Source organism: Leptopilina boulardi, unplaced genomic scaffold (genome assembly GCF_019393585.1).
Source record: "Leptopilina boulardi isolate dan_hultmark-lab unplaced genomic scaffold, ZJU_Lbou_2.1 LbouV2_386, whole genome shotgun sequence".
Classification (NCBI taxonomy): Eukaryota; Metazoa; Arthropoda; class Insecta; order Hymenoptera; family Figitidae; genus Leptopilina; species Leptopilina boulardi.
In genome coordinates, this window is record NW_026137958.1 from 251812 (window position 1) to 266268 (window position 14457).

General features: G+C 25.2%; 1 protein-coding gene across 7 annotated transcripts in view; it reads left to right on the top strand.

Annotated features, from left to right (window-relative positions):
• Window positions 1–14457, top strand: part of LOC127288432 (cell adhesion molecule Dscam2-like) — a 155297-nt gene that overhangs the window by 45485 nt on the left and 95355 nt on the right. For all 7 annotated transcript variants that reach the window (XM_051315871.1, XM_051315866.1, XM_051315872.1 and 4 more), the window contains exon 2: window positions 4000–4092. In XM_051315871.1, the coding sequence (XP_051171828.1) occupies window positions 4035–4092 (58 nt within the window). In that variant the 5' untranslated portion in view covers window positions 4000–4034. The remainder of the gene's footprint in view (window positions 1–3999; window positions 4093–14457) is intronic.

A 14457-nucleotide genomic window follows, 5' to 3' on the forward strand; every position in this document is an offset into this window, starting at 1 on the left:
TTTCAGTAGTGTAAATCGGTTTTAGTCAGACATGCAATTTTTAATTCCTATATTTTTATTATCAGTAGTAAACTCCGTTTTAGTAAAGACAATTTTTTTTCACTATCAAATAATAAATTAATCTTTTTGTAGGTTTTCAGTAGTAAAAGTCAGTTTTGGTCAGACGTGATATTTTTAATTTCTCTATTTTGAATATCACTACTATATTTATTTATTAATTTTCTAATATAATTTTTTGCAAAAAATTATTCACGATTTATGTTTAAATAAATTGCAATTACCCAACGCGTACTCGAAAGGAAATAATGAAAATACAACGTAATGACAATTGTTTTGTATTATGCAAAGTGACAATCAATAAAATTTACATCAACCGTTCGCCATTGTTGTTGTGAATTTTTAATAACATAAATAATTATCGTTTTATTAAATATTCCAACATTACAATGATGCACCATAATTATAATTTCAATTTGAAATTTTGTGGTAAATGAAAATTTTTTTTTTATTCAAATTAATGGTTCGGTGTAAAGAAAATAATAATTTTTCCTGTAAAATTAAAAAAAGAAAATAAAAAAAGATGGGAAATTTTTGGTTATTTTCTTTTGTACTTTTTTGCATAATTAATAAACTAATTTTGTCTAATGTATTCTCTGAATTTAAATTCCCTTATTAAAGTTTAGTAATTTGAATAGTAAACTTACTATAAGAAAATTAGTAATTTTCTAACTATTTCTGACAAATATTTCTATTTTTTCTGACAAATGAGTAAATAATATTAAAAAATTACTAATTTCGTAGAAAACTACTAATTTGGTTCTTAAAGTTTACTAATTGAAATTACTTATTAAATAAATTAGTAGTTATTAGAAAACTACTAATTTATTTATTAAATTTTACTAATTAAAATAATTTACTAAATAAATTAGTAGTTTTCGGGAAAATTTAACTAATTTTTAGTCTAATTACTAATTTCGTAGAAAACTACTAATTTGGTTCTTAAAGTTTACTAATTGAAATTACTTACTAAATAAATTAGTATTTATTAGAAAACTACTAATTCATTTATTGAATTTTACTACATAAAATAACTTACTAAATAAATTAGTAGGTACTAGAAAACTACTAATTTATTTATTAAATTTTACTAATTAAAATAATTTACTAAATAAATTAGTAGTATTCCGGACAATTTTAACTAATTTTTAGTCAAAAATGTCTAATTAATAATAGAAAACTACTAATTCATTTAGTAAAGTTTACTAATTAAAATAGTATCCTTACTAAATAAATTCCTACTTTTCTAGTGATTTTCTACTAATTTTTAAATTTTAATAAAAAATGACTAATTGATAGTTAAAAAAATACTACTTCGTTTATTAAAATTCACTAATTGAAATTACTTACTGAATAAATTAGTAGTAGTTTTTGTCATTTTTGACTAATTTTTAGTAACAAAAATGTCTAATTGAAAAAAAACTAAACTAAACTAAAAACTAAAAATTGATAGCAGAATACTTATAATTCATTTATTAAAATTTACTAATTAAAATAGTAACCTTACTAAATAAATTCGTAGTTTTCTAGACATTTTTGACTAAAAATTATTCTAATAGATAAGAAAAAACTTTTACTTCATTCATTAAATTTTATTAATTACAATAGTAGCGTTACTAAATAAATTAATAGTTTTTTACTAACAATTATTAATTGCTTTCTAGATATTAGTCATTGCCTACTAATAATTAGTTATTTTTTACTAAAAATTACTCGAAATCTGAATTAGTAAAATTTTTAACTAATTTGAATTAGTGATTTAATTTTTGGTTTTGAATTACTAAAATTCAATTAATTAATAGTAAAAAAATGTGTTTATACAATTAGTAAAATTTAACTAAAAAGCAAAAAGTGAGTAACTAATTCTGTTAAAATTTTTACTAATTCAAATTTAGTGAGTACACAGAAAATTATAAGGTATTAAAATAAGCTGCAACGCTTATTATTATTTTAATCCAATTTTGCTTATTTTAATACCAAAATGGATTAAAATAAGCAAAATTGGATTCAAATAATAAGCGTTGCAGCTTATTTTAATGCCTTTTAATTTCCTGTGTACTCTCTAAATCTGAATTAGTAAAAATGTTTACTAATTTAAATTAGTGACTCACTTTTTGCTTCTGAATTAATAAAGTTTTACTAATTATTAGTAACTTTTACTAACAATTAGTAAAATTTAATTAATTCTAAAGCAAAAAGTGAGTCACTAATTCAAATTAGTAAACTTTATTACTAATTCAGATTTAGAGAGTAGAATTATATTTTATATATAAGATATTCATTTACACTAAGAGAAACGATTGGTTCCGATTACTATTTCGTTAGTAAGAGTATTTTAGCTAATTTATATTAGTTACTGTTACCATTTAGTTAGTCAGCCTAACTATTTAATTAGTAAAGTAACTAATTAAATAGATAAACAAACTAATTAGTTAAACCAAATAATAAAATATAGTTATGCCAACCAATAAAAATAGTAACAACTAATAAATTAGCAGCATAGTTTACTAACTAAAAATGGTAACCCGAAACCAATCTTTTCTCTCAATGTAGAATTTGAATTAATTTGCTTCCAAATTTTATTACATAAAATTTACTGGAAATTATTTTATTTTTTATGCTTTTAATTGTATTAAGTATTTGGAATTTAATTTAATTTTACTCTCTAAATCTGAATTGGTAAAAATGTTTACTAATTTGAATTAGTGACTCACTTTTTGCTTCTGAATTAGTAAAATTTTACTAATTATTAGTAATTTTTACTAACAATTAGTAAAATTTTACTAATTATTAGTAACTTTTACTAACAATTAGTAAAATTTAACTAATTCTAAAGCAAAAAGTGAGTCACTAATTCAAATTAGTAAACTTTATTACTAATAATTACTACTACTAATTACTAATTATTATTTAGTAAAATTTAACTAAAAATCAAAAAGTGAGTTACTAATTATGTTAAAATTTTTACTAATTCAAATTTAGTGAGTACACAGAAAATCCAATCCAATCCAATTTTGCTTATGTTAATACCAAAATGGATTAAAATAAGCGAAATTGGATTAAAATAATAAGCGTTGCAGCTTATTTTAATGCCTTTTAATTTCCTGTGTACTCTGTAAATCTGAATTAGTAAAAATGTTTACTAATTTGAATTAGTGACTCACTTTTTCCTTCTGAATTAGTAAAATTTTACTAATTATTAGTAATTTTTACTAACAATTAGTAAAATTTAACTAATTCTAAAGTAAAAAGTGAGTCACTAATGCAAATTATTAAACTCTATTACTAATTCAGATTTAGAGAGTAGTTAAAACAGTTAAATTTTCATTTCATAATCAAATCAACGCAGGTAAATTAGTCAAAAATGACTAATTTAGAAATTTAGAAACTAAAGGCGAATATTTTAACAAAAAAAAGGGCAAAAAAAAAATATGGAAAAATTGATGTATTACTCAGGTATATAGTGAATAAATCATCATAGAAAGGAATTTTCTGCTTGTGAATAAAAATGAGTTTGGTACTAGAGGGATCGAACTTATCGTGCCCAGCGGGAACTCAACAAGATGAAACTCGTGCAGTTGTGCATGAGAGTTTGATATCCCTTTGCTTTATATATATATATATATATGTATAGTGTACAAGAGGAATTGAAACCACGTTGGAAAAACAAAATCGTCGATACAAATCACGGAGACAGAAAAGTCAGAGTACAAAAATGTTCGGGCTGTTTGCCAGTGAAGACAAGTATTCCGGGAGTGAAAAGTCAGGTGGAGGGGAGGGGCTTAAAAACAGTCAAGGGGGGGGGAGGGGGAGATTTGGAAGAGTGAATTGAAGGCGAAACGAGATTCGTCTATAGACACGGGAAATTCTGGCCAAGCCAGGATACAGGATAGGGGATTAAATGGATGGGTTGATTGATTGGGAACGTTCGTATTGTTTCAGGAGGAAGCTGAATCGACGTAACGATCCACGACAGGATGGGCAATCGGCAGTTGAAGCTGGTGGTCCTGTTCACCATACTCATCCACGCCTATGGTAAGTTTAAATTAAAAAAAAAAAAAAGAAATCTCTTTTTCAAATCACTCGCGAAAAATTAAAATATACAATTTATTTTCTCCAAACAAATAAAAATTTAATTTTTAATTTAAAAATAGAAATTTGAAATAAATTTATTTATTTTAAAGTCTTGTAATTTTATAGTTGAATAAATTTTATTTCATGTAAAATTAATTAGTTATTTAATTAAATAAATTATCAGAAAAAAATCCTAATTATTATTTTGAATTATTGAAAACCTTTTTTTCTGTGGCAGTGAGAAACATCAAAAGTAGTCAGTTACAAGCAAGTTTCAGTTAGAATTGTTGTATTAATTAAACTACGAGAGGGGGTTAATTAACTTGAAAACTTTTATCTGATATAAATGCTGCTGCCTCTTTGCAGCCAGTGAAACAAACACAACTGAAAGTTTAACGAAATTTCTTCTCTTGAAACTAATTACATATAATGGGAAATCATTGTTTCTAAACTGTCTTTGAAAACTAATTGTTTTAAAGAACAAATCATTTTGAAATAAATTTTTTTCCGTAAAAAATTGTTTTTTAAAAACAATGGTAAATTATATTAAATAATTATTTTTTAAATTAAAATAGTTTAAAAGTAAAAAAATCTTTCGGATAATTAAACAAAAAAATTATTTTCTCTGAAAAAAAATTAAAATAAGAAAAGAAAAGACGGTTCAATGCAATATATTCTACTCGGGAAAAGCGTATTGCATTTCATTTCAAAAATATCAGTTTAAATTGTCGTCTACGTGGAATATTTTATGTCACTGAAACTATATACACGTTCTCACATATTTCTTATATTCTCATTCGTATATTTTTTTAATTCTTTTTTTTTTACTTTTCATCTTCATAAATCGTAAATTATAATAATAAACTTTTTTTTTGGAGATAAATTGCATTTTAAAAAGTATTAGCGGTGAGTCAGATCTCAAAGGAAAATAAGAATCGCCCAAGATGCAGAAAAGCGTCTCAAGGGAGCAACAAAGCAAGTGAACGAACCTTTGGAAAATAGCACAATACCATCACGGCATCGCGTCGGGCAACCAAGTGGTCTTGGTAAACACCAGGGAATTCTCAATAAAAATGAAAAAAAAAAAGAAACTCTTTTCACATCTACATACGGAAGTTTAAATGCGAGTAAAAAAAAGTTTCTCATTCCTTAAATGCAACAGATCAATAATTCTTCCTTTTGTTTTTTTTAGTTTCTTTATGTATGCAAAATTCAGGATTATATTGAAAACTCTTTATTCGAATACAAAACATGTGGATACTTTTTTTTTTGGAGGAAATTCGAGAATTCTACAATTTTTAAAACAGAGAATACAAAAAAAAATTTACTACTACTAATTAGTTGGTAGTAGTATTAATAGTATTAATACTAATAATAGTATTTTTTACTTAAAAAAATATGTTTATTACTAAAAAAAGTGTTTCTTCTCACTGAAGAATATTAAACTAATTTCAATTAGCAAACCTTACTAAAAAAAATTAGTAGTTTTCTACTATCGATTTAGTTGGAAAGATTTAGTACGAAATAAATTAGTAGTTTACTACTATCATTTGGTTTGTATTGATACTGCTAATAGTGTTTTTTTACTGAAAAAAATATTTTTTTTTACTAAAAAAGTATTTTTTCTCACTAAAGAAATTTTAAACTATTTTCATATAGTAAACCTTACTAAAAAATTAGTAGTTTTCTACTATCAATTAGTTATTTTTCTTAGTAAAGAATTGTGTTTTAACTAATTTCAATTAGTCAGCCTTACTATCAAAATTAGTAGATTTCTACTACCAATTAGTAATTTTTTTTACTAAATAAGTATTTTTTTACTCAATATGTATTTGTTTTACTAAAAAAGCATTTTTTACTGAAAAATTATTTTTTTACTGAAAAAGTATTTTTTACTTAAGAAGTATTTCTTACCAATTTTAATTAGCAATTCTTACGAAACAAATTAGTAGTTTACTACTACCAATTAGTTTGTATTGATACTGCTAATAATGTTTTTTTTACTGAAAAAAATATGTTTCTTACTAAAAAAGAATTTTCTCTCACTAAAGAAATTTTAAACTATTTTCAAAAACCTTACTAAACCTTACTAAAAAATTAGTAGTTTTCTACTAACGATTAGTGATTTTAGACTAAAAATTAGTCAATATAGTTACAAATTCATTTAATAAACGAATCGGCACAGTTGAATTAGTCAAAAATTACTAATTCACATTTAAAAAGCATTATTTACATTGACAACAGTTTTTGTCAAGTATCAGTAGAAAAAGTGGGTTTAAGTCAGACATACTCTTAAGTAGTAAAGCCCAATTTCCTGTACTTGGTTTTCAGTATCTGTAGAAATTTGTCAAGACTGAATTATTTCAAAATCTCCTAATTTTAGTATCAGTAGTAAAATTCGTTTTCGGTAAGCCAGAAACTTTCTAAATTCTTGTATTTTTACATCGAATAATAATGTCATCGAGCTTAAAAATTTTTGGTATCATTAAATTTTTAATAGAATTTTGATTGAATTCTTTTTATATTAGTGATATAAGTAAGTTTTGATCAGACATGACTTTTTGGAATCATTGTAATTTTTGGTATCAGTGAAAAAAATCAGTTTTTTAAGTTCTTGTAATTTAGGAATAAGTGGTACAAGTCCGTTTAAGTCAGACTTGTCAAAATCTTATAAATTATCAATACAGTGGAATTTATCAGACGACGTTTGGATTAACTGTAATTTCGGTGGCAGTAGTAAAAATAAATTTCAGTCAGACAGCTGTGATTAAATTCTAAGAATTTTGTATATCAGTAGTACAAGTCACTTTCAGTCAGACGTAACTTTATTTAATTTTTATAAAATTTTACATCAGTAGTAAAAACAATTACTAGAAATTTTCCAAAAAAAAATTGTTTATATTTTAATAATTCAAGTAAATTTTATTGAAATTTATTCAAATTTTTCTTTTAGTAGAAAAGTACAGTTTCAGTCAGACAAGGGGTTTATTTTATTTTTGCATCTGTGGTAAAAGTATAAACTTTCGTCAATCATTGTAATTTTAATACTGGTACTTTTTTATAATTTCAACATTTTTTGTCCTTTCTTTATTTTTTTTTGCATTTTTAGTTCAAGTAAATATTTATTTTGTTCAAATAAATATTAATTTGATAGCAGTCAGGTAATTGAGTTTTTTCAATCAATCAGTAGAAAAAATAAGTTTCAGTCACAATTGTACAAAAAAAAAATTCCAAAAATTCTCGATTTGAAATTATTCACATGTGAATATTTTCAAATCGAGAATTTTTTTTTACTTTGCAAAGCATTAAAATAAAGCCACACAATATATATGCAAATGACAATTGCATTTAACAGTAATCTTCCTGAGATAAATTGTCCAAAAAAAAAAAGAAAGATCCACCACACTTGGGGAATTTTAAGTTTATACAAATCTTTGCAGAAGGTAGAGAAAAAAAAGTGGATTTACTCTCAAACGACGCGGTCTTTAAGGAGACAGAGAGAGGATATTTATTTTGTGCAATTTTTTTCTTTTTTTATTCAACAAAACATGAAAACAGGTGGTGGAGTATAGCATTACCGTGAAGTAACGTAGAAAAGTAGCTGACGGATGAAGGAGAGAAAGAGAGAAGTATCGTGTGAGAGAAGCTGTTGTATATACAGAATGGTAAGCATTTGGCAAGAAGGCAAAAGCAAAAGAGAGAGAGGGGGAAGGGGAAGGGGGGGTAAGAAACATAGTGGAGCAATGGTGATTTGGAAAGTAGTAGTCGGACTCGTGGAATTCTTTTTCAAGCTTGAAATAGGAAGCAGAAAGGAAGAAGGTTTTCTTAAAGATGTGATGCTCCGGCAGCAAGGCAGCAGCTAGAGAAAGCACTTGTTGCGCAGAAAATGGAGAGCTATATATATATATATGTACCCTATGGTACAAAACTCGGAGCAGAGAGTCGTTTTCTGAGAAGGAGAGAAAAGGATAGAGTGAGGAAAAAGAAATAGAGAAAGAAAGAAAGAAATGTGGTATGAGTGGGTAAAAAAAAAGAGGCGAAGAAAAGATACGAATGGAGAGTAGTGAGTGTGCGACTTGGGAATCGAATTGATTCTCCTTTACGGGCTCGCGTTACTTTTCTTTACTGTCGTGCCATCTACCTCTTGACCGAAGTCTTTGCTGTTATTTATTTATCAGTTTTAGCTCGTGCTCTCGCCTTTCTATAAGACTCTTATGTCCCACCTAACACCCGCTACTTTCATCCGGGGTTTTTCCTTCAACTCGCTAGTTACGAGATCCTCGATTCAATTGTGTCGAGATAAAAGTTTCCAAAGTGTTTTCGACTCCTGTCTCTGATTTCATCTAAAGAATACCAAGATTTTTCTCATATATAAATATAAAATAATCAAACTTGATTCAAACTTAGGGAAATGTGATCAATTTTCATTTAATCAATTTTCTTTTTCCAAATTGATTGGAAATCAATCTTCTTTGAAATAATTTCAATTTTATTTTTGTGCAAAAAAAATTATAATTTTTTAAAGAAAACCGTCACCGTAAAACTAAATATAGAAAAAGGGCAACAAGAATTTTACATAAATCAAGAAAAGCAGATGTTTAACTTTCGAGAAAGATAAATTTCCTATTTACACTGCTTCTAAAGTTACTTTAAACCTTTTAAGATATCTAGAAGAAGTATTTCTAACTTTAATGCAACCTGTTGCTTTTCAACCTCACAGAGAAATGATGTTGATCATCTGGTCACCCGCGAATTCAACAGCAAAATTTATTTATATACATCACAAACAACTACAAGAAGATTTGTCAACATTTTTCACAAAAATTTACTTCTCAAGTTTTACACACATATTTTTCATTTCAACTTACATTTAAAAAAAAAAATTTATTGACAAATATTTTTCAAAGATAAAAAGAGATAAAATAATCATTTTTATGTATATTTAATAAAAAAAAAAGACAATTAATTTTAGAAATATATTAAACATTTGTATATATAATTTTAACAAATCGAGAATTTAGTGAAAACGCATTCTTTTTCGTAAATTGGAAATTGCAAACTGTGTCGGAACGAAAATAAATCGCGGAATTATGCAAGGAAAGGCGTGCAAAGCGTGGATCAATTTATCTCCTAAACGAAGGCGAATGTTTATGATAGATAAGCAGTAAAGCTTCGTGATTTATTGAACTGTACAAACGATTTAAAACTATTTTTTTTATCCGACTGTTCTTCTTTTTTAGTTTTTAAACTTTATAACAATGAATTATTATCCTTGAATTGTCTTTATCTGCATTTATATTTATTATACTTCTGTGTCATTTATTTTAATTTACCATCGACAGACTAATTAATGTGCACAGTTTTATATTAAATTTTATTTATTTATATTATATATTATTTTTGTATTTCCCGTGTAGAAATTGCCCTTTTTAGGGGCCTAGTAGGGAATGAAACGCTTATCAGGGCCAAATCAGGGCGACCAGAAAATGTGGATTTCCTAATTAGGGCCGCATCAGGCGCAGCGTTTCATTCCCTAATAGGGCAGTCTGATCCGGCCCCGATCTGGGCCCTGTTAAAATTTCTGCACCGGTATTTGTATTTTTTTTTTTAATTTTTTTTTAAATATATTCTTTCAGCCTGTATTTTTTAGATATTTCTTTTTGCATTAAGATGATTTCAATAAAATTTTTAAACACTAAAAAAGTGTGAAAGTTTCTAAAAAATTTTCCCTAAAACTTGGATTAATATATATATATATACATATTTTATTTTTACTATCTATCACAATGGAAGGAAGGGAAAAAAGTATCATATCTGAGAAGTCTTTATTGTCAAAAGAACAAAGCAATTTGAGATTAAAACGCAGCGAACTATATAGTGCATTTTTTTGCATGTTACATGTAGAATAGGTCAAATACGCACTTAAACCTGGATTACTTTTAGCCAGGCTTAAAAAAGTTTAGCATAGTTTAAGTTTGTATCCACGACCTCTCATGAACTTCCATCTCTCCGGGGCTTAGGTTACATCAAAAAGTGAGCATTAAATTCCTAACAAAACGCGTGATAAAGGACTACTAATTTTCAAAACGTGAATCTTCTGTATTACTTAAAAAAAAATGTATCAACGAAAAACTAAAAAAAAAAAATTAAAATACCAAAATGTTGCAAAAAAAAATAGAATTACAATTTTTTTTTTTGGAAAATTTCTAGTATAATTGCTTTTACTACTGATGTAAAATTTTATAAAAATTAAATAAAGTTACGTCTGACTGAAAGTGACTTGTACTACTGATATACAAAATTCTTAGAATTTAATCACAGCTGTCTGACTGAAATTTATTTTTACTACTGCCACCGAAATTACAGTTAATCCAAACGTCGTTTGATAAATTCCACTGTACTGATAATTTATAAGATTTTGACAAGTCTGACTAAAACGGACTTGTACCACTTATTCCTAAATTACAAGAACTTAAAACGCTGATTTTTTTCACTGATACTAAAAATTACAATGATTCCAAAAAGTCATGTCTGATCAAAACTTACTTATATCACTAATATAAAAAGAATTCAATCAAAATTCTATTAAAAATTTAATGATACCAAAAATTTTTTTTAAACTAGATGACATTATTATTCGATGTAAAAATACAAGAATTTAGAAAGTTTCTGGCTGACCGAAAACGAATTTTACTACTGATGCTAAAATTAGGTGATTTCGAAATAATTCAGTCTTGACAAATTTCTACTGATACTAAAATCCAAGTACAAGAAATTGGTCTTTACTACTTAAAAGTATGTCTGACTTAAACCCACTTTTTCTACTGATACTTGACAAAAACTGTTGTCAATGTAAATAATGTTTTTTAAATCTGAATTAGTAATTTTTGACTAATTCAACTGTGCCGATTCGAGTATTAAATGAATGTGTAACCATATTGACTAATTTTTAGTCTAAAATGACTAATCGATAGTAGAAAACTACCAATTTTTTAGTAAGGTTTACTAATTGAAAATAGTTTAAAATTTCTTCAGTGAGAGAAAATACTTTTTTAGTAAGAAACATATTTTTTCAGTAAAAAAATACTATTAGCAGTATCAGTACAAACTAATTGGTAGTAGTAAACTACTAATTTGTTTCGTAAAACTTGCTAATTAAAATTGGTAAGAAATACTTCTTAAGTAAAAAAAACTTTTCAGTAAAAAATACTTTTTCAGTTAAAAAATACTTTTTTAGTAAAAAATACTTTTTTAGTAAATAAATACATATTGGGTAAAAAAATACTTATTTAGTAAAAAAAATACTAATTGGTAGTAGAAATCTACTAATTTTTATAGTAAGGCTGACTAATTGAAATTAGTTAAAAAACCATTCTTTACTAAGAAAAATAACTATTTGATAGTAGAAAACTACTAATTTTTTAGTAAGGTTTACTAATTGAAAATAGTTTAAAATTTCTTTAGTGAGAGAAAATACTTTTTTAGTAAGAAAAATATTTTTTTCAGTAAAAAAACACTATTAGCAGTATCAATACAAACCAAATGATAGTAGTAAACTACTAATTTATTTCGTAACACTTGCTAATTAAATTCAGTTAAAAAATACTTCTTAAGTAAAAAATATTTTTTCAGTAAAAATACACTATTATCAGTAAAAAATACTTTTTCAGTAAAAAATATTTTTTCAGTAAAAATACACTATTATCAGTATCAATACAAACCAAATGATAGTAGTAAACTACTAATTTATTTCGTAACACTTGCTAATTAAATTTAGTTAAAAAATACTTCTTAAGTAAAAAATATTTTTTCAGTAAAAATACACTATTATCAGTAAAAAATACTTTTTCAGTAAAAAATATTTTTTCAGTAAAAATACACTATTATCAGTATCAATACAAACCAAATGATAGTAGTAAACTACTAATTTATTTCGTAACACTTGCTAATTAAATTCAGTTAAAAAATACTTCTTAAGTAAAAAATATTTTTTCAGTAAAAAAATACTATTAGCAGTATCAGTACAAACTAATTGGTAGTAAAAAACTACTAATTTGTTTCGTAAGACTTGCTAATTAAAATTGGTAAGAAATACTTCTTAGTTAAAAAATATTTCTTAAGTAAAAAATACTTTTTCAGTAAAAAAATACTTTTTCAGTAAAAAATAATTTTTCAGTAAAAAATACTTTTTTAGTAAAAAAATTACATTTTGAGTAAAAAAATACTTATTTAGTAAAAAAATTACTAATTAGTAGAAATCTACTAATTTGTATAGTAAGGCTTACTAAATGAAATTAGTTTAAAAAAACACTTCTTCAGTAAGAAAAATAACTAATTGTTAGTAGAAAACTACTAATTTATTTAGTGAGACTTACTAATTGAAATTAGTTAAAAAAACACTTCTTCAGTAAGAAAAATAACTTATTGATAGTAGAAATCTACTATTTAATTTACTAAAATTACTATTTCAATTAGTAAACTTTAATAAAAGAAAAAATTATTACTTTTCCACTACTAATTAATAGTTTTGTACTATCAATTTGTCATTTTTGAGTATGAATTACTGAAAACTAATTCATTTAACAAATGAATAGCGCTGCAGAATTAGTCATCAGTGACATATATTCACATTTAGAGATTAAAATCACATCGTTTCTGAAAACGTTTAATATAACGGATATAGAAAATAAAATTTAATTAATTCCTTCGATAATTACTACTTTTATTCATCAATGAGTGTCGAATATTGTTTTTTAGAAAGCCTTTGACCAAACGAGCAAGGTTTTCGAGTGCAAAATAAGTGGAACTAAAGTGAAGTAGTATGAGATGAGTTCGAGAGTTCAGTTTCAAGATGAGTTCAAGTCGACTTTTTCGAGTTTCAAACTAAAAAATTCAATCTTTCATTACCTCAAAAAACTATACACATATATATATATACATATTACAACAGGAAATATGAAAATTGCACGCGCATGATATTCGAAACTTTATTCAAAAGTTGTCTCATTTACAATTTATATTCATTATATGTATAATATTAAATTAATATTCCGTATAATAATTAGATTATTATTATTTTACAAATTAAATATTCAATAATTAATATTTTAATTATAATTTTGAGAGACTAGGGAAATATTTGAATAAATTTATTCAAATATTGTAACTATGAAAATTTTGGTGAGAATCCCGAGAGGGAAAAGATGAGGGGGCGGGGGGGGGGGGGGTGAATAATAATTTTACTAAAAGGTCGAAATTAATCAGTATATATTTAAAAAAAAATTTGGTATGTTATTGGCTTTTGATGCAGAGCGCATCCTAAATTAAAGCAACGTGAGTTTGCGCACTGCGTGACTGGGCAGAAATCGTGTCGTGGTACCTCTTTATTGATTTCAAGATTATCACACGTTCCACGTTTCGCATCTTCGTGCCCGACATTGTATTACTAAACAGTGTATAATTATCCCTTTTACAACTTTGGGAAAACTCATAAATTCCAAAACTTGATATGTATACTCATTCTTTGAATTGAGAATTCACTTTCTTTTCATTGTACTTTTTTTTCAAATACAATAACAAGTTTTTTTTTTTTTAAAAGAACCTTTCATTTCCCAGTGAAATCAATTTCTTTTTTTAAAAACAAAATTATAAAAATTTCAATTAATATTAATTTACAAATGACAATTGTTATTTCTATTGACAATTAGTACGTATGTAATAAATTAACAATTAAATGAAATTGAAAATTTAATTATAATTAAAATTAAACCCAGAGAAGTGAACCATCATTTTATTAAATAATTTTCCTATGAATTTTTAAGAAAAAGTTAATAAAATATTTGTAAATAATTTTTTTTTTCCAAAAAATTTAATGAAATGATTACCAAAAATGGCATTTTTTTTTATTACTAAATTGAAATTGTCAAAACAAGAGGAAATGAAATTCAAACATAATCAGAATAAAGCGTCATCCTTCCAAAGCTGAGAGAATCTAATTCGGAATGCATTAAACTTTCAAAGCGTTGAACTTTTAGCGTTTACAAATTGTAGGTGGTAGACTTTCAATGGTTTTAATTAAAAGTTTTTGAGATTTTAACCAAAATAAAAAGGGGAAGAAAAAAGAAATTTTACCAAGAAAATTATTTTTTGCTACCAACAATAAAATAAAAAACTACCTTGTTTCAATAAAATCGTATTTAATTTTTTAATTTGGTGCAAAATCGGTGCAAAAAAAAAAATATTGTAGCAATTACGAATTTGTTTTCTTGTTTCAATACTAATAAAAAATTAGTTAAAAATTTTTATTGGAAAAAATAGAAATAGAAG